The following is a 21,514-nucleotide window of genomic DNA, read 5'->3' as shown; positions in this document are numbered from 1 at the left end:
TTATGAAGGGAGAGATCACCTGTCACGGGCACTGGGAATGAACGGCTTGACTCCTTTGGCTTTACCCATCGGGGCTATCTGCATAGAAACAGACTCGTCCCTTCCTTTGTCTAACTTTAATCAATGCCTCTGAGTTTCTGTTCTAATCAGCCCCACGAGACTGCCACCGAGACTGGCATTTCCCGGCAGTGTTGCCATTTTAATGGCCCGCGGCGGGACCCATTAAAGCAACGAGTAACTTTGTTTCTGCTGTTGGCCCGTAATTCCTCGAGAGGGTTGTCAGCTCGCCAGGCCGGGCCCAGCCCTGTGCTGGCCTGAGCCCTTCTCCGAGTGCTCATTAAGACATGCAAAGTTGTAATGACCAGTGTGTCCTCCTGTCGGTCTCCATACACTCACGGACACTGCAAGGCTCATTGGAGAGAGTTCTTTTTAGAAGGAGCTTTGCTAACAGGAATATTTTAATGAGCACAGAATGAAGCAGCCTTTTGGGTTTGTCTGGGTTTTTTTGTTTGTTTTTTTAAATATTTTTGTCCTCAGCAGAGCGTCAGTGAAATTAATGTGTTTCAAATGAAATGGATCCAGGCTGTACCGAAGGTCACCATCGCCTCCTGCAGCACCCCTTGCAGCTGAGGGGGGCTTTGCTGGGTGCTGCTTCTGTCTTCCCCCCGGAGATCACGTTGACTTTAAGGCTAGTAGGGACCATCATGATCATCTGGTCTGCCTTCCTGCACATCGCAGACCACAGAACCTCACCCACCCACCGACTCCTGGAATAGACCCCCAACCTCTGGCTGAGTTACTGAAGTCCTCAAATCTTGATTTAAAGACCTCAAGTGACAGACAATCCACCATTTACACTAGTTCAAGCCAGGAAGTGACCCCTGCCCCGCACTGCAGAGGAAGGCGAAAACCCCCCAGGCTCTCTGCCAGTCTGACCTTGGGGAAACCCCCGCAAAAACCTGCATGTTCCCACGTCAACTTTTGAATTAATCACACATGTATCTCTGTGAGTTAATGCTCCATTCACCTTAGTTCATAGCACTATCAGGGTGCTCACGGCAAGAGAATCTCTCCTGTCTCATGTCAAGGAGAATAAACACATGCAAAAAAAAAAAAAAAACCCACAAACATTGATGTAATATCCCCTCTCTTAGGGTTACAGAGTAACAGCCGTGTTAGTCTGTATTCGCAAAAAGAAAAGGAGTACTTGTGGCACCTTAGAGACTAACCAATTTATTTGAGCATGAGCTTTCGTGAGCTACAGCTCACTTCATCAGCTCATGCTCAAATAAATTGGTTAGTCTCTAAGGTGCCACAAGTACTCCTTTTCTCTTAGGGTTGGATTTTCAAAGGGCTTTGAGAGGGATATAGAGGCCCAGCTCCCCTGGAATTTCAGCTGGCCCCTGTGAGCCCCTTTGACAATCCTGGGCTCTATCATTTTCTTCACTAACTTGGTGTTTATATCCTGGGAGACAGTGGCTGGGGAGCTGGGAGCCTGCTGTCTATTTCCATGCCTAGCACTGACCAACTGGGTGACCCTGAGCAAATCACATGACTCCTCTGTGCCTCGGTTTCCCCATCTGCAAAAGGGGGTTAGCCAAGCTTCTCTTTCTTTGTAAGGACTTTGAACTCAAGAAAATTGCACTGGGTATGTGGGTGTGATGGGGTGTCCACCCCACACAAGCACTGAGTGGGTTAATGTGGGCTGGGAAGGGCCAATTAACCTTCAATGCTGCACCTGGAGGGAAACCAGGGCTTGATAGGGCCTAATGGCAGTGAAGCCCAGCTGTGGGAGGAGCTGGGTGAGCATTATCAAGCCAGGAAGCCCATGCAGGAATGAGCTGCTGGGAGGCAGAATGTCTGCAGTTGTTCCTTGGAGAGAAAGAGAGTTGGCCTGGGACAAGGAGGAGATCCAGGGGGATAAAGAAGCCCTGGAGTTGTGCCCTGAGCCAGGAAGTCTGACAAGAGATCTAGAGGAGTGAAGTAGCAAAGGGGTGTGTAGGAAGCTCCAGGGGTGAACCCAGGGGAAGGCAAGGAGATAGAGTGCTGGGCTGCAGCAACCGGGTCTGAGACTGAGCAGGCCTAGCGTGCTAGTCAGAGGGTACCTGGGTCCCCCCACCGGCAAAGTGGCCTAGGACCTGGCGTTGGGACAGAAGCTGCCTGAGAAGGCAGATGGACAGCTTGTCGGCTGGGACTGCGTTACCCTGGGGTACCACATCGTGACCTGGCCGGAGGGCTGAGTCACAAGAAGGGAGCACCCTGAGTTATGGGGAAGGGTAGTAATGTAAGCAGCTAATGGAAGAGGGCACCATATGGGGAGAGAATTGATTCCCAGACCGAGCCAGGAGGAGGTGTCCCTGCATTGAGTCACTCCCTTCCCAGGGAGATCAGGCTGAGATTTCAAAAGTGCCGAGGGGATTTGGATGTCCACAACCAGCTGAATGGCAGTGAAAGTCTGTGTGTGTCTGTACTAAGGTCAGGGCTAGCTCATGCGCATTTACAGAGATGTCCTGGTCACTCCAATTTATGGTCCCCACACAGCTCTGCAGTATTTTTTGGGCCCTGCCTGCCTGCCTGCCTATGGGGGACTGACCCCTTCTTCTAGTCTCCTCCTACCTGAATCAGGTTCAAGTGGAGCTTGCCTTTCTGTGGGCCAGGATCTGGGGAGCCCTTGCCCCTCTGGATGGGGGAGCTGAGAACAGGCAGGCCTGGGGCATGCACCGAGGACACACTGCTGAGAAGGGGGGTGCTTGACACACCAGAAACCCTCCAGCCCTGGGGTGGGGGGAGAGGAACCCCCTCTGAAGTGAATGGGGGCAGTTCACATGCCTCAGAGCTGTGCTTTCAGGCTGTATTGAGCCCTCCTGGGTGTTCTCTTTCAGCTGAGAACCTCTCAGGGAGATGAGTGGGCCACTTCCCACCTCTCTGAGCCCAATCTGCTGCAGATAGATGGGTGGATCCTCTCTCCTTCATTCTCCCCCTGCTTCATACAGTAATGGAGTGCCAGGGTAGCTCTGCCCTAGCCAAGGTTGGGAAGCCCTTCTTGTTAAGTGGATGACTCCAAGTGCTCTAAAATTCACATGCTTATGCAGATTGTGTTAAAACTTGCCCTGGCAGTCCTGGTAGCAACTGCAAACATTGCGAGGCACTGCTATTGCACTAAACCAGTGGTTTTCAGCCTGTGGTCCACAGACCCCTTGGGGGTCCGTAGTCTGTGTAAGATTTCCAGAGGGGTGCATACCTTCCTTGGAAATTTTTTAGGAGTCTGCAATGAATAAAGTTTGAAAGTCACTTCATTATAACCAAAGTATGGGGAGGATCACTGTGGAATCACAGAGCAACCGTGTGGCTGAGGGGAAAGCTCGTGCCCTTCCATACCATTGCGTTCAGCAAAACTCAAACTTTGGGTAAGGTAAAAGCCCATGTCACCTTAACTCTGCCCTCAGTGCATGCTGCCCCTCCCCCATGACCATAATACACACGCTGCCTCTCTGCCTTGTCACGGCAATGGACGGGTATATCTACAGCTGCCTGGCCCTCAGTGCTGAGCCAGGCCCTGTAAAATGTAACCAGACTTTTACAACTATGATGCTTCTCGGGGAGCCCAGGGCTGGGAGTCACCTTGTTACCCCCTGCCTCCAGCACGAGGGAGTCCTTCCTCTCCTGGCTGAGTGAGAGCTCCGGACACAACTGGCCGCTCAGACGCTCTCCTTTGGTCTCCACCAGCCCTGTAGCCTCACAATCGATGCACCCCAGCTCCTGAGTCCCTTCAAAGTGTCCCCTTCTGGTATCCACCCCGATCGCTGGGTTCCTAGGTTTCACCTTACCTCGTCCGCCCCCGGTCCTCTGTCACACAGCACTTGAGTTCAGTCACAGTAAAACAAAAGGGAATTTATTTAAGAAAGAACAGAGATACACACAGAAACAAGTATGTGTGACAGAAGCAAATGGCTACATAGAAAACAAAATCATAAAGCACAAACTAGGGCCTAAGCTTACTCATGGTCACCTTTCCTATCTAATAAAGTAGATTCTCACCCCAAAGTTCAGTCTGTCACAGGGATTGCAGGCCCCACGGAGCTAGGACCTGGTCTTTCATAAAGCACCCCTGCTCAGCCAGGTACCTCCTCAGTGAACGAGTGCAGTCTCTTTCTCCTGTCATGTACGGAATCAGTCTTTTGTCTTTATTACCAGACAGGGCCGTCCCCTCACTGTTATTTTGTCTTTTTCGCTTCCACGGGGCTTTGATATTTATAGTGTCTTGCCTTTCCATTGATTGTTCTAGATTGGTAGACAATTGAGCGATACATTACATAATAGATGAGCCAGGGAGGGATGACAACTCCCTCCCAGTTAAATGGGCCATCACCGAGACACGATTCCCTGCTGACTAATTCTTACTCCAAGACCATAAGGGCAAAACTTTTAGTACAGCTACATTATTCCCTATATGTACACCTCGCAATAATTGAGTAGCAGTACATTACAAGCTTTCAGTAGACACCTTGGATGCTACCCTTTATGGATAAACATGTTGAAAAAGATGTATTAGTTGTAGTGAGTTTGTCAGTTCTGAGACAGGAGTTGCTTGTAAACAGCAAACTCTTTGCCAGTTGGCACCAAGAGGCCCCTGTCTCGCAACAAACCCTTCGCTGTTGCATGCATGATACCAACTAACCCTATACTTTCCCTACCCGTCATTAAAGCTGCAGACCACTCTCACATCCTATCTCACTGCTGTCAATACCCATTCCAATACAGAATCATTTAGGTCAGTGGTTTTCAAGCTTTTTTTCATTTGCGGACCTCTAAAAATTTTGAATGGAGATGCAAACCCCTTTGGAAACCTTAGACATAGTGTGCAGATCCCAGGTTGAAAACCACTGATTTAGGTTGTGTCAATAGCAGGGCACTGGGGTCATCTTGACCCGGGCAGTGAGGACGTCTCAAGGTTCCTTCCCACCCTGCATTTCTGTGATTCACATAGGAACTTAGAGTGGAGCAACTCCTAGCTTGTCAGCGGCAAGGAAAACACCCTTGGGGTTCACAATGCCTGAGATAGGTACTCAGGCTCCCTGGACAATGAACGGGGAGCTACAGAGCTAAAACTGGGAGTCACAAAAGCCGGCGTGCTCTGCAGGCAGGCGCCTAAGGTAGCCCCTGGGAGATGCTAAGCACAGGAGTGTGTCCCAAACCCGCCCCCTCACAAAGTTCAGCACCTAAATCCTGGCTGGAGGGAGGTGCATCCTTCTGACTGGGGCTCTCAGCCCCTCTCTTTGAATCAGACACAGCTGCCCCATAACTCTGAGCCTCAGGGGGTACAGCACTCCCAAGGACATCGGAGACCCTGGATTCAGTCCACCTGCTCTAAAGGCGTGTTCATTATTTACAGTCAATCAATTATGACCCTACTTGGAGTGTAGCTTTTAGAAGGAGACTCCAGCCTTCCTGTAAAGTCTCCAGATGATGGCAACTCCACCACATCCCTTGGTAAATGGTTCAGAGTTGCTCCAAGACAGGGGTAGGCAACGTGTCCGTAGTAAAAATTGTGATGTCCATGGCAACTGGAATCTGGGTTGAATGACTGAAAGACATAACCCTTCCTGCAATGTCTGTCACCAAGTCCAGTAATTTTGTCAGGTGTCCGTCGCACAACATGGTGGTGCTGACCTGTGCTCCAAGAACAATTTGGGGATCTGGAAAACCAACCTTACAGTGAAAGACTCAAGAACCTCAAACTATGTAACTTAACAGGGAGACGGTGAGCAAAGCTTCCACAAAGAGTTGACTAGAAGTACCTACAGGGAGGGTATTGATGGTTGCCAGGGACTCTTCAGTCTCCTACACAAAGGCGAAATGAGAGCCAATGGCTGGCAACAGAAAGGAGACAAATTTGGGTGAGAAAGAAGGGGCACATTTTTAACAGTGAGGGCAATTGGCCATTGGAACAGTTTGTCCAGGGCTGTGGTGGATTCTGGGTCATTTGCAGTCTTTAAATCAGGGCTGGATGCCTCCTTCTAAAAGATCCTCTCTAGCTCCGGGACAAGCCATGGGTGTTGCCAGGGGTGGGCTCTGGCTAGAGGGGGTTCATCTCCTGCCAGATCTGAGTGAGCCTCCCGCTTGGTGAGAGCCCGCTGGCTGCACAGCAGGAGGACGTGCAGGGAGAGTCCCCGTGGCCCGGTGTGGTGCTTCAGGCAGAGTCCATCCTGAGCGTGCCCAGCGTGCCAGGCCTGTCCCCGGTGTGGGGAGTAAGATGGAGGGAGGGGAAGGGGAGGGGAGGGGGAAGGGGCTGCAGGGGAGGGAGGGAGACAGACACAGCCAGCTGCTGCCATCAGCACTGCCACACGGCTGCCTGTGCTCCCAGCCCCCCACCGCCCTTCCCTTTCCCCCTCCAAACCCCCATCATAGACCCCCCAATTAATCTCTTCCCACAGTGCCCCTCAACCCTTTCCCATAGCCCCCCAACCAACCCTCTGCCATAGACCCCCCAATATCCTGCTGCAGTTCCCAGCCAACACCCCCACCACAGACCCCCATATAATCCCCAACCCTCCCCACAGCTCCTGTTTAAACCCATCGAACCCCCTTTTACCCCATCCCCAAATAAACACATCCACCCACCCCCGGAGAAACACAAACCCCACAAAATCTCCTTCTGCCACATCCCCCACCCACCACACTACACCAACCCCCTTCTCCCCACATATATCCACCTCATGGCACACCCCTCCAACTAAACACCCCCAGAAAACATCACCCTGACAGCACCCCCTCACCCCACCCAGACCACCCCCCGCCGCTGCTCGTCATTCCCCCCAGCCCCATTGCCTAATAAACACACCTCTGAAAACCACCCCTACGCCCCCATCCCCCATCATCCTCAAACCACTTCCCTCCCCACACCTCCCTCTGTCTTCACCCCAACCCCTCCTGCCACTGCTCCAGCACCCTGACTCTCCCCAGGGCCCTTTTGTGGCCCCCAACACCCAGGTCCATCTACCCTACCCATCAGCCCGAATGCCCCCAGCTCCTGGCTACACCAACTCCCCTCTCCCTTCTTCAGTCGCTCCGGTCCCCTGGGGCTCACCCCGGAACCCCCCACAGGGCCCCTCACCCCTTTCCCCTGACATCCAGCATCCTACCTTCACCCGTATGTGGGGCTGGGGACCTTTTCCCCCCTCCTTAGCCCTCCCCTTCCTTGTCTCCTTGGGGTGGTCGAAGGTCTGAGCCCCACTCATTGGAATGAGCTGCCCAGCAAATCTGAGAGTGGGGAGAGCCAACAGGCCAGAGCAGGGCGCCGGGCCCAGCCCCACAGCACACTGCTGTAGGGTGAGCGTGGGGCAGGCTGGCTCTCCAACCTCCCTCCCCTTCTTGTTGGGGCCTCATCTCTGCACCAGCCTGGGATAGAGACAGCGACCCCGACACCGGAGAGTGGGGCCTGACCATTTCCCTGAGCTCCCCCAAAGGGTATCTTCACCAGCCCCCGAGGGCGATGGGCCTGAGTGGGGAGTTGCTGGCTGGAAAGCTCCAGCCTCTGCTATGCGGAAGATGTGACTAAAATGATCAGAATGGATTTTTTTAACCTTAAAATCTATGTATCTAGGAGCTCCTCTCCCCCCAGGAACAGCGGGTTAATGGGGAAGTGAGAGTCTTGCAGGGTGGAGAGGAGGTGTGTGCGCATGGGCGGGGCGGGGATTGTGAGTCTGGGCCCCTCTCTCTTTCCTCAGCTGAGTAGAAAGGAGCACAGTGCAAACCACCTTCAAAGGTTTTGAAAGAAAACTGAAAACAACAGAACATTTTTTTTTTTTTGAGAGAGAGAGAGAGAGAGAGAGGAAAAAAAAGGTGGGTGAGGTGTTATCTTTGATTGGTCCAACTTCTGTTGGTGGGAGAGACAAGCTTTCATGCTTACACAGAACTCTTCTTCAGTCTGGGAAATGTACTCGGTGTCACAGCTAAGTACAAGGTGGAACAGATAATTTATCATAAATAGTTCACACACATTTCAGGGGACCATTCAAGTTGAAATGTCCCATTTAGTCAGGGATTGGTACTGCTTTGAGCAGGGGGTTGGACTAGATGACCTCCTGAGGTCCCTTCCAACCCTGATATTCTATTATTCTATGATTAACACCTGTCAGGGTCCCTTCCCCACTCTCAACGCTGGGGTACAGATGTGGGGACCCACATGCAAGACCCCCTAAGCTTATTTTTACTAGCTTAGGTTAAAAACTTTCCCAAGGCACAAATTCCACCTTGTCCTTGAACAGTATGCTGCCACCACCAAGTGATTTAGACAAAGAATCAGGGAAAGGACCACTTGGAGTTCCTGTTCCCCCAAAATATCCCCCCCCCAAGCCCTTACACCCCCTTTCCTAAGGAGGCTTGAGAACAATATCCTAACCAATTGGTACAAAGTGAACACAGACCCAAATCCCTGGATCTTTGGACACTGAAAAAAAAATCAATCAGTTCTTAAAAGAAGATTTTTTTTTTTTAAAAAAAAGGGTAAAAATCCCCTCTGTAAAATCAGGTTGGAAGATAACTTTACAGGGTAACAAAAGATGAACAAAACACAGAGGAACCCCCTCAAGCCTTAGTTTCAAAGTTACAAAACAGGGATAAACTTCCCTCCAGCAAAGGGAAAATTCACAAGTTGAGAGACTGGTTTGGAATGGTTTGGAGGACATGGATTGAAGTCCGGTCCCTCTTAGTCCTAAGAGCGAAGAAACACAGAAACAAAGAACTGAAAACAAAGCCTCCCCCCCGCCCAGATTTGAAAGTATCTTTTGTCCCCATTGGTTCCTTTGGTCAAGTGCCAACCAGGTTCCTCCTTACAGGTAAGGAGGAATTTTAGGCTACCCTTATGGTTATGACACACACACCACCAGTCATGGGAGGGAGGGTGGGAAATGCAACTCTGTGTGTGTGTGTGGGGGGGGGGGGTTAGTTGGTTACAGTTTGTTGTAATAAGCCATAAATCTAGTGTCTCTATTCAGTTAATGATTTTTAGTGTCTTGCAAAGTTATGCATTTAAGTTCCCAGGCTCATCTTTTGACAGGGTTGTGCAGATTTCTTTTGAGAATGAGGACCGAGAGGTCAGATGTAGAGTGAAGGCTTTGTGAAAAGTATCATTAAACAATTACAATCCACACTTGATGGGGATCACATTCTGAAAGAAATCTTTCCTGAACCCCCACTTCTGGCTTTCAAACAACCCCCCGTCCTTTCCAACCTCACCATCAGAAGCAAGTTCCCCACAGATCAGGACACACCAACTCAAAGCCGCATCAGACCCTGCCAGAACAATAGATGCAAAAGCAGCAGACATATCTCCTCTGCTACAATGAGCAATACTTCCCCCAATACACCTTTCAAGATCCATGGGTCCTATCTGTGCCTATCATGACATGTGGTGTACCTCATCCAGTGAATCAAATGCCCAGACAACAGCTATGTGGGTGAAACCAGACAATCACTATGCTCTCAAATGAACTGACACAGAAAAATGATAAAAGACAAACACTGTATCACCTTTGGGTGAACACTTTTCACCAAGAGATCACTCTATAGCAGTCCTTTGAAATATGTTAACTACTTATGTTAAACAATCTGTTCCACCTTGTATTTAGCTGACACACTGAGTACATTTCCCAGACTATGTATCTGAGATCCTGACTGAGCCTGGAGCTGCTGACACCCCCTTCCCGCCTTTGTCTGAGGTGTGTCCCTCTCTGTCTTCCAGCCATTGCTCTGAGCAATGGGGCTGTGAATAAGAGGCATCTCTCCTCCCCCCCACTACCACCCAGGCTAGAGAGGAGTAGGGGAGGGGAAGGGAAAGGGAAAGGGGTGGTGGCTTCAAACGAGATAGGGGAATGTGGAGCTGACAATCCCCACCTCTTTAGCCCCCCCTCCCCCTTCCATCCATTCCCATGATCCCTTTCCAGTGTTTCTCCCCTCCCTCTGGCCTGACACGCCCCACCCCCCGGAACACTCTCCCTACCCTCAATCCTCTCCCCTACCACCCATCCCCATTTATCAGCAATTCATAGAGTTTAAGGACAGAAGAGACCATCATGTCACATGGTGGCCGTTATTTAATATAACAGCCCAAAACTCACTCCATAACATCTGCTACTATCCACCTTTCACTATGCAGCACAGAGGTCCTCTTCTCTTCAGTGCTCTCTACTCAGCACTTACACACCGTTACACAGCTTCACCTCCCTTTCCATTGGTCCTTTGGCAACATAACTTCTCCTTTCTTGCCCCTCCACTTTGGCTGCTGTTCATTGGACAGCACAGCTGCACCTGTCCTCTCTGCCCTCTTGTGGCCCTAGACAGCATAACTGCATCTCTCCTCATTTCTTACCTACTGCTAGGTGTGTGCTGTTTCAAACTAAAGCCACTGGGAACAAAATCGTACAAAAAATGAATGCAACATTAGTGGCTACAAGAGCGCATACAGTGGCAGCAGCTCTCAAAGGCTTAGCAGGGGTTTCCCATCCATCCAGCGCCTTTCTGTTGATGGGGGCTCTGTGTCCAATGGAAATGCACAGATTGAAGCTACCATGACAGATTCCCAGTGGCTCTCCAGGCTGAGATTCTCAGAGGCGTGTAAGGTGATGTGCATCCATCTCCCATTTCAAAGGGATTTGGGTGACTAGCTCTGTCAGGTCCCTTCTGAAATCCCTTCCACAGAGTCGGAGCCCTACAGTTCTCACTGGTGCCCAGCTCCCCGGCCTCTGGCCAAGCCCTGACGTGCTCCCAGTGACTGAGCCAGCACTGCCGTGTTTGGCATCACAGGAGTTCTGCCCGTTGGTAGGTGGTCGCCGCTTCCTCTCACCATAAGTTACCTCACCCCCTGAGGAAAGGGCCCTGTGTGGAGCAGAGCTGCCTGGGGTACCTGGGGCTGACTAGACACTGTAGTCTCAGAACTAGCCCTGTTGGACATTGGGCTTCTTGCAGTTAGTTTTGGGGATGCTCATTGTAACAGGTCCCCTCCCTTTGAACTGCTCTGTGCAGCTGGTGGAAGCAGAGCAGCTGGTGCCCTGCAGGGCCATGAGCAGAGTCCCTCGTCAGTGACCGTTTGACAGACCTGACCCCCGGAATGGCCTCAGTTCTATGGGTGCCCTGGCAAACCCCCAGCTGGGCCTGGACAGTCCCAGTGGACCTGGCGTGTGAGTCTACCTCTTTGTTTGCCCAACCTCCCTGCCTCCAAGGGCCCGGTGAGCCTGGAGCTGTTGCTTTCACGGAGCTGGTCACAGCCGGGTGTAGCCCAGATAAGAGCTATAAAGCTGTTCCTGGTGAAGTGTCCAGAGGTCACTGCTGGGGCCTGGTTGCTTGCCTCTGGCCTCTGTGAGTTCAGTGAAGATGGTTGGTTTGCAGAGGGTTATGACGGTAATATGCACAATTTCAGGGGTGGCAGATTTCCCAGGCTTACATTCCCAACTCTGCTGCACAAGGAGTTACTATTTTTATTGTCCAAACATTTATTTTGATCAAGAATGGCTTTTTTAAAGATCTAAACAATTGGTTACAATTTTGTCTCCATTCTGCCTAGTGCCCATAACTCCATGATGGGAACATGGTTATGGCCACCTCCCTCCCTGGTCCTTCCACTGAGGTGGACAACACTGAGTGCTGAGATTTTCACTAGGACTTTTCAACTTAATTTTAATGGGGGATGATTGCTGAAATCACCCAGACAGCCTGAGGTTTTCAAAGCTAAGTTTTTATCTCAGAGTCTCTGCACGTTTTTGCGAAAGCCACATTTACTGAATGCTTTCCTCAAAGCTTCCTTGACCTCTCTGTTTCTCAGGCTGTAGATGAGGGGGTTTACCAGGGGAGTCAGGACCGTGTAGCAAAGAGAGAGCACTTTGTTTAGGTCTCTCAGTGTATCACGTTTCGGTAGCATGTAGACAATCATTAGGGTTCCATAGAAAATTGTCACCACAATGAGGTGAGAGGAGCAGGTGGAAAAGGCCTTTTGCCTCCCGGTGGTGGAAGGGATTCTCAGGATGGTGGCGATGATGCACATGTAGGACGTCATGGTTAGCAGGAATGGAGGCAGGATGAATACACAGGCTAGTATGAAATCCACCAATATGAGCTGGTGGGTGTCACTGCAGGAGAGCTCTATCAGTGGGAGGGCATCGCAATAGAAATAGTCAATTTCATTTGGGCCACAGAATATTAACTGTGATAGGAATAAGACAAAGATGGTAGTACCCAAAAAACCATTTAACCAGGACCCAGCAGCCAACTGGAAGGAAAACCTGATATTCATAAGAGTTAAATAGTGCAGGCGTTTACATATCGCTAAATACCGATCACAAGACATCGCTGTTAGGAGACAGCATTCTGTAGCCACCAGAGAACCAAAGAAATACAGTTGTATGATGCAGCCACTGACTGAGATGGTTCTGTCCCCAGTCAGGAGACTGGCCAGCATCTGGGGCACGATGGCTGAGGTGTAGCAGGTCTCTACGCAGGACAAATTCCCCAGGAAGAAGTACATGGGGCTGTGAAGATGCTGGTCAGCCACAACGAGCACCACAATGAGGGTGTTCCCAACCACGGTTGCCATGTAGATCACTAGGAACATCAGGAAGAGAAGAATTTGCAGGTCAGGGAGATCCCCGAATCCCAGGAGGAAGAATTCAGTGATGGCTGTTTGGTTTCTGCAGTCTGCCATTGGTTGAGTCTAGGAACAATAAATCTGTGCGACTGAATTGGAAGGACACAGAGTTAAAAGTTAATCAAATCTCGTGAATTAATTCCATAAATATTCAGAAAATCCCTCCCTCTCCTGGTTACAGGCTGAAATTTTAAGGCTAGATTTTAAGTTTAGATTTCAGAGCAAAGTGCTCGGAAACTGAGTCCGAGGACAGAACATTCCTCTGATGGGGAAGAGGGTGTTCGACACGGATATCAGTGATTACTATAAAAGCCCATTTATCTGGTAGCCACATACTGATATTACAGATCAGATCATTTCTCTGTCTATCATATCCTTTCTAGTGACATACCAGAGCTTAACAATGATGCTTAAATGCTATATTTCACTTCTGGCAATGGCCAGAATCATTCCATGTCTTAGGAGTAAAAATCAAACATCAACTAAAATCTTGGACTGAGATTTTTCAATGTGGTCTAGAGCTCTTAGGCAACGTCCTGCTGTTAGATTTCTTTCCATTAATTCTAACAATATATCCTGGTATAGTCAGCATTTCAGTGCCCTGTAGGAGAAGGAATAATTTTCACCCCCTCACAAGAGATCAGTTCATGCCATAAATAATGAAGTGGAGTAAATTCTCCCTTAGTGCCTGTGGTGGTGATGGGAACGTGGTGAGGGACTGGCAGTGCCTTTTCTGTTTCCCAACAGTAGCTATGTAGCAGTCATAAAATACAGCTCTTTGGAGGGTGGATCTTAAGAAGGTGCAAAACCAGGCTGATGTACAACCCTAACTGGGAAATGACCCTCCCCACTTCATAATGAGTGTGGGATGATAATACAGGAAAGGCACTGGGTGAAAAAAAATGCTTTCCCTAAACTCAAAGTCTAGAAAGAATCTGGCATGTGTGATCCGGGCTGGTAAGACTCTATCACCACTCGCCACTCCATTGAAAATTCATGGAAGACCGGAGACATACCAGAAGACTGGAAAAGGGCAAATATAGTACCCATCTATAAAAAGGGAAATAAGGACAACCCAGGGAATTACAGACCAGTCAGCTTAACTTCTGTGCCCGGAAAGGTAATGGAGCAAATAATTAAGCAATCAGTTTGCAAACACCTAGAAGATAATGAGGTGATAAGTAACAGTCAGCATGGATTTGTCAAGAACAAAGCATGTCAAACCAACCTGATAGCTTTCTTTGACAGGGTAACAAGCCTTGTGGATGGCGGGAAGTGGTAGATGTGGTATATCTTGACTTTAGTAAGGCTTTTGATACTGTCTCTCATGACCTTCTCATAAACAAACTAGGGAAATACAACCTAGATGGAGCTACTCTAAGGTGGGTGCATAACTGGTTGGAAAACCATTCCCAGAGAGTCGTTATCAGTGGTTCACAGTCATGCTGGAAGGGCATAATGAGTGGGGTCCCACAGGGATATGTTTTGGGTCGGGTTCTGTTCAATATCTTCATCAACAATTTAGATAATGGCATAGAGAGTACACTTATAAAGTTTGTGGACAATTCCAAGATGGGAGGGGTTGTGAGTGTTTTGGAGGATAGGATTAAAATTCAAAATGATCTGGACAAACTGGAGAAATGGTCTGAAGTAAATAGGATGAAATTCAATAAGGACAAATGCAACGTACTCCACTTAGGAAGGAACAATCAGTTGCACACATACCCAATGGGAAATGAGTGCAGAAGGAAGAAGTACTGTGGAAAGGGATCTGGGGGTCATTGTGGATCACAAGCTAAATATGAGTCAACAGTGTAACACTGTTGCAAAAAAAAGCAAATATAATTCTGGGATGTATTAGCAGGTGTGTCATAGGCAAGACACGAGAAGTAATTCTTCCACTCCTGGGCACCACATTTCAGGAAAGATGTGGACAAATTGGAGAAAGTCCAGAGAAGAGTAACAAATACGATTAAAGGTCAAAACCTGGGTTTGACCCACATCCCAATCCCGACTCTGTCTTTGGCTCTGACCCTCGGCTTAACTCTGACTCTGATTTTTGCTTGATCCTCAGCTTGACCCTGACACTGGCTCTGACTCCTGGCTTCAGTTCTGGGATCCCAAGCTCCTGCCACTAGTCCTGCCTACCTTTGCCAAGGATTCTGGGAGTTTTCCTGGACCACCACTCACACTTGTACAAGGCCAACCCTGTGGGACATGGAGGCAGTGGGTCACCCCCTACCCAGCATGTTGCAAGGGGCACTAAACACGCCTGAACAGGTTGACAGCCCTCGGAGAGAACTTCCCATGGTGCGAACACAATTGGGCAGCTTTGACCAACACTCCGTGAAGTAGTTGGGTTACATCCTGTCTCCGAGGGCCTCAAAATGGACCCCAGGAAGGTGAACGCTGTTTGGACCTGGGCGGCACCCCTGGAACATCAAGGAGCTGCAGTGCTTCCTTGGGTTTGCTAATTTTTATAGGCACTTCATGCCTGGGTTTTCAGACCAGATAGCCCCATTGACAGTGCTCCTCCCCAAACACGCCTCTTTCACCTACTCTCCGGAGGCTCAACAGGTGTTCGACCAGCTCAAGATGTCCTTCACCAGTGCTCCAGTCTTGATCCATCCTGACCCAATGCGGGTCTTTGTCAGTGAGACTGATGCATTTAATGTTGCAATTGGGACCATACTTCCCCAAGAATCAGGCCCCCAACAGCACCTGTTCCCTTGTGCTTATTATTCTCAGAAACTCACACCCAGCAGAACAAAATTATGAGATTTTAGATACGGAGCTTCTAGCAATCAAAGCCACCTTCGGGGAATGGCGCCACCACCTTGAAGGTGCCCAACATCCAATACAGGTATACACAGATCATAAAATCTTGGACTATCTCCGTAGGGCAAAGGCGCTGAACCAAAGACAGCTTCAGTGGGCCCTGTTGTTCACACACTTTTATTTTACCATCACCTGTCACCAGAACAAGGCAGCCAATGCCCTGTCCTGAAAAGGGGAATACCTCCCTGACCATACCCAGCTGGTGTGCATCCTCAAGCCCTATATTTTCCTGGATGCTCTATTCCCCAAGACCACTTCCTCCTTTAGTTAGTAAGAAGGCGCCCCTCAGCACCTTCAGACACCCTATCTAGACTCTAGGTGATTATTACTGTGGATTTGATAGTCAAGCTTCCCTTATCTGCCAAGCATACCATCATCCTCCTAGAAGAGCCTGTCTGGGCAGCACCCCTAGAAGAGATGATGTAAGGCCTAGTGGGTCTATAGGCTACCAGGCAACAAACATCCCCACATTGCTACCTGTAATTTGATTATTCCTTGCAACACACAATCTGCAGTGGTTTAAGAGCAGGGGAAGTTCCGCCTCATGTGATCTGACTGACAGTGGTCTTAGCTATCCCTGATTGGCTCCTTGATCCTATATAAAGCGATGGGGTGTAAAAGGAAGTGTCCAGGCTCTGGTTGAAGAAAGGCTGTTTCAGTAGTGACTGTGGGGTGCTGGCTCGGTGGCTGGCTGGGCAGAGTGAGATGGATGAGAGAAATGAAACTGAAACCAGCCTAGACCATGAGTACAGGGAAAGCATTGACGAAGACTGGATGCCAGCAAGGAAAAAGAAAAGGGGAGATTCTCTGCACCCAGAAGAAGGACCAGCAAATAGGAGGGCAGGAAAGGGAAATGGGGGGAAATTACCTAACAGTAAAATCCATAGATAAGGACATAAAGATAGGAGATATCAACCCCCTGAGAATGGCAGAGGGGATCAAAAAAGTGCTGGAGACAGAGCAAGAGCTAAGATGGTACCTGCTGGAGACTCATTAGTGGAATGTAAAAACAAAGACCAAGTAGGGACACTCCTTAAGACAAAGGTGCTAAGTAAAATACAAATAAGTTGTCAGCTACCCAAATTCCTCACAGAAACAAGATGGGTAGTATCTGGGTGCCAAATGAAATTTCAGGAAAGAAAGCAAGGAATAGGTGGAGATAAGGTGATAAGTGCTAAGTGGCTAACTAGCAGAAGAGGCAGTGATAGCAAGTGCTTGACAGCTGTGCTGGTCACATTTTAAGGGAGGGATGTGACCAGATAGTCCAGAATATCAGAGTAACTTTAGGGTATCAAAGTCCTATAGTCCTCTTTCTGTGAGATGCTACAGCGGCCAGAGATTTGGTCATGTTGCAAATAAGTCCAATGGGAAAATAAAGTGCAGTAAGTGTGGAGGTGACCATTCACAGGATGACTGTGAGGAAGGGACAGAACAAAAATGTTGCAACTGTGGGGGAAACACAGCTCAGAATATGCAAGCTGGACTGAGGGGAGCAAGCTAGAGAACTACAAGAAACCCAAGTTGCTAATAACATGTCCTGTGCAGAAGCTGTTAGGAGATACCTAAAAGAGAACCTGATGTGAGGAAAGGCAATAGCCTGCAACAAATTAATGGGAGGGAATGAGTAACATTGGGATGAAAAGAGATTCATTGCAGTAATGGTTGATGTAATCAATTGTAGTTCTCAAACAGGAAAGAAAACAGAAAATGAGAATTATAATTAAAGCTGCAGGCTAGCAACCTGTCAGTGGAACAACTTCAGACTTTCCTCAGTGAAACTACTATGGACGGTTAGAAACAGATTTTCAGCTTGAATGCCCACAGCTTAATAGCACATGGGTAGGAATTAAAGACCAATATTTTTGATATGAAAACAAAGCCTGATCTAATATGCATACAAGACTTGGCTAATAGAAAAATGAGACTATAAAATCCCAGGATATGGTCTATATGGACATGATAGAGAAATGGAAAAGGTGGGGACGCATACCCTTTCACTAAGGAGAACCTGAAGTACCTTGAAATAGAGGTTAGAAAGCTAAATAGCAAGGATAATGCTATTGAGATACCAATACAAAACAATTCTGCATCTCTAAGACTTTATCATGTTTATGACCCATGCAGGAAACTAGAGGCTATGGACCTGAAAGAATTCATTGCAAGTGTCACATGCCCACTCATTGTCTGGGGTGATCTGAATAGTCACAACCGATTGCAGGGAAGTAAGAAAAACATGGAAAATGTTCAGAGCAAATCTTTGAAGAGAATAATTTAGCAATCAATGATGGAGCACCTACCAGGTTCAATACAGCTGATGGAAGCTTCTCATGTCTGGATCTGGGACCATAGGGAGTGAATGCAGCTGTGAAATTGACAGAGGGGTGGGAATGGCTAGTGACCACATCCTGACATTAATTACATCTCAAGGAAAAGGATATCCCCACTTGGAATCTTAAAAAAGCAAACTGGAAAAATCTTTGGAAAGAGAAGTGAGCAATATGTGAGTAAGTAATGGATCTGTGAAGATATTGAGGAATTCTGTAGTAATATTAATAAAGGAATCATAAAGACAGCCAGCCTAGCTATTCCTAGGATGCCAACACTGCCTGAAGATAGGGGAAGTGTACCATGGTGGAACAGGGAATATGAAACGGTAATTAGGGAAAGGAATAAGGCATATAAGACAGCAAAAAATCCTTAAAGAATGGACTTAATGAAATATAAAAAAGTAAGGTAGTTTCACAAAGGGCTATAAAAAGGGCAAAAAGAGCGAGCTGGACACCATAACATGGGGAAGTAAGTAAAAATACCAATACAGCAAAGTTTATATATAAACAAACTAGGGAAATGAATGGAATAAAGAGTAAGAGTCACGTAACACCAAGTCTTCCAGTTGCGGGGCATGGAGTAATAAGCTCTAAGAAAAGAAAAGCAGAAACTCTGGCCACCATGCTTCAAAAAGTCAGTAATGATGAATATCAGAGGATACAAATTAGGGAAAAGAAAAGAACATTAAGGATAATTATGAGATGAAGAGGTGGGATGGGAGAAGGATGTGGATATTTTAAATGTAAACTTTAGTGTGGCTTAGGTAAAACCATGGGAAGTATAGTAAGGGAGAGAACAGTAGCACACCTAGAAAGAAGACGGTTTATAGATAAAACACAAAGTGGGCTCCAGTAAGGTGGGAGTGTGATTGACCACGCTGTCAGGATAGAGACAGAAGCACAAAAAAGCATGAGAACCATAGAATTAATTATACTAATATTCCTGAGCATAGAAAAAGCCTACGATGTGTTCTGGAGAGAGGAACTACTTCCTAAAGTGGCCTCAGTGAGTAACATAGGAAGAATGTACAGATGGATAAGGAACTTCTTAGGCAAAAGAACAAGTCCAATTTGGGAAAGCTTTCTCCAGCGTATAGTAAATTGCAAGTGAAACTCCACAGAGCAGTGTAGTTACACCAGCCCTCTTTAACATCATGATAAATGATCGCCCTGAAGAGATGAGGATAGGAATAGGGATCATGTTTGCTGACTGTGCCATATGGATCAAAAGCAGAAACCTTGAAAGTGCCACCAAAAGAATGATGATGCACTTAAGAGAAGTGCAGAATGGGGAAAGAGGTGGGGCTTCAAATTCTCATAGACAAAACTAAGGAAATGATCCTCACAACATGGAAAAGCCAAAAAGATGTAAAGTTATAGCTATATGACCAACAGATAAATATACTGACATTACAAATTCTTTGGTGTGATATTTGATAACAAGCTCACTTGGAGGGACCATACTGAAAATATGAGATAAGTGCAAAAGTCAAATACCTTTGGAACATCCTGGGGAGTGGATATGAAAATGGTGGCAATGCTATACAGAGCACTAATTAGACCAGTTATTGAGTATGGATGCCCGGCCTTTGGGTCAGCCATGAATACAAATCCGAACTAGATTATATCCACACACACGCATTGCATATCAGGTGGTGAGTTCATTACTGTATCTCTGTACTACAGATATACGCATTTCCATCAGCTGCTGCTAACTCTTAGAACGAAGCTCCCAGACTCAACCTTTTTGGGTCAAAGTACGAGATAATAGTGAAGATAGCACTAAGCTAACCGGTTCGGACAAAAAGTCAACATTCCCCATGTAAATAAGGTACAGAAGTGGATAGCTGATCTTCATGAAAAGAAGGGATTGAAAGAGACCAAAATGTATAGCTATGGGAAAATATTCTATCCTTAGAAAATCACCCCCAGTCGGGAAAGACGTGGAATTATATGATGAAATCAATAAAAGAATGATAGACAAGATGTCACAATTATATTGATTTGCTATAAGTGGGGACTCTATTGACAAATACATACAGAGGGTTCCAAAGAGGAAGAACAAAGTGGGAACAGCTTCCTGTGTGCCCTCACTCGGACTCAAGAAAGCTGTATGACTAACTTTGTATCCGTCTTTATGGCTGAGATACACAGGTATTATGCTAGCACTAAATCGTGCTTTAGATGTGTGGCCAGCTGCTGTGGCCATACTGTCTGACTCTTTATCAGGGCTGCAGCAGGCAACTCACAGTGGTGAGTCTGACAGCAGAAATGATTCTCTTAATGATATATTACTGCTAACAGCCAGACTGGTGGAACTGGATATAACCAACGTAATCGCATGGATCCTGGTGCAGACAGGGATAGCAGGCAACGAATTGGCTGGCAAAAAGTGTTATTAATCACAAACAAGTTGACCTCGGGATCCCCTTAAGCAAACTGGCATTTAAACACCTAATCAAAAGTGAGCTAAGGAAGGAATGGCAAGAACTGTAGGCAAATGAAACGAAGGGGAAAAAAATTCCTGATTCTGCCTCCGGCTCTGACCCTTGGCTTGACTCTTGACCCTGATACTGACTCTGACCCCTGGCTTCAGTTCCGGGATCTCCAGCTCCTACCACTTGTCCTACCTACCTTTGCCCAGCATCCTGACACAGACTATGTATCATAAAAATGAATACAGATACTTCCCACATTCTTCACAGAAGGTGAATCTTAAATTGCTCATGCTTAATTACTCAAGCACTTTAATACCCCGGTTCGGAAGGTGATATATAAATGCAAAGCAGCAGCAGTTTGGAATTGGGTGCTCACCTCTATTCATAGGACAGCTCTCACTGGAGTCGATGAACTCATTTCTCAGGGTTTGAGAATACCTTTTATTGGACCAACTTCTGCTGGTGAGAGACATGTTTTCGACACACAGAGCTCTTCAGGGTTTGGCAGACAGGACTCCAGTTCCACTGAGGTTCTTGTCTTTCATCATTCTGCAGAAATGGGACTTTCTCAGTAGAAAGAAAAGGAGTACTTGTGGCACCTTAGAGACTAACCAGTTTATTTGAGCATGAGCTTTCGTGAGCTACAGCAGTAGAGACCTGCAGTTACCTGAAGGGACAGAAAATGGGCTTCCCCTTCGATTTAAAAAGTGTAAATGCTCTCTCATAGTTGCATTCTCTCTTCGTACTTTTCAAAATGGTCCCACTTTGACCTTTTTCCCACTTGGTTCATTTTGTGTCTCCAAAGCGTTGTAGCTAACAATGCCCACTGTGAGTTGCAATTATACAAGTCCCATTCTACATCACATTTTAGTCTAATGATCCTTTTGTGGAAAATATTTTAGATCATGGACAAACACCAGCTTACATTTTTGGGAGATGGCTGTCCAAGGTGATGGCCAGTTATCATGTACTTGCACCACCCCGAATTAGTATTCAAGAGATGCTGCCATCTAATGGGCATTTTTGAAAATAGTGGCCCATGTCTCACTCTTACAACATGCTGCCACCTAGGAGCCATTTTACAGTATAACTTTCCCATTATTGTATTGGCTACTGAACTCTATTGGTCACTAGTCAGTATTTCTGATGCCCCCCCGCCCCATTTCCTCTACTCTGCTGCCATCTAGTGTCGATTTCCCAGCATGACAGCCTGTTGCTCTTCTCTCCTATGGTGGATTCTTCTCGCTATAGCTGCCTCTTTCCCATTCTTAAAA

At 47.5% G+C, this 21,514-nt stretch overlaps 1 protein-coding gene across 1 annotated transcript; it reads right to left on the bottom strand.

Annotated features, from left to right (window-relative positions):
* Window positions 1-11,737: 11,737 nt before the first annotated feature.
* Window positions 11,738-12,694, bottom strand: LOC144275237 (olfactory receptor 6N1-like). Its single transcript, XM_077834417.1, has one exon. It carries the CDS (start codon window positions 12,692-12,694, stop codon window positions 11,738-11,740), a length of 957 nt encoding a protein of 318 aa, XP_077690543.1.
* Window positions 12,695-21,514: the final 8,820 nt, after the last annotated feature.

Source organism: Eretmochelys imbricata, chromosome 14 (genome assembly GCF_965152235.1).
Source record: "Eretmochelys imbricata isolate rEreImb1 chromosome 14, rEreImb1.hap1, whole genome shotgun sequence".
NCBI classification, from domain to species: domain Eukaryota; kingdom Metazoa; phylum Chordata; order Testudines; family Cheloniidae; genus Eretmochelys; species Eretmochelys imbricata.
This window is presented reverse-complemented; position numbering and strand designations above follow the sequence as displayed.

What these genes read in the sequence shown, in the direction of transcription:
- LOC144275237 (XM_077834417.1), bottom strand. Translation starts at nt 12,694, where the DNA reads ATGGCAGACTGCAGAAACCAAACAGCCATCACTGAATTCTTCCTCCTG.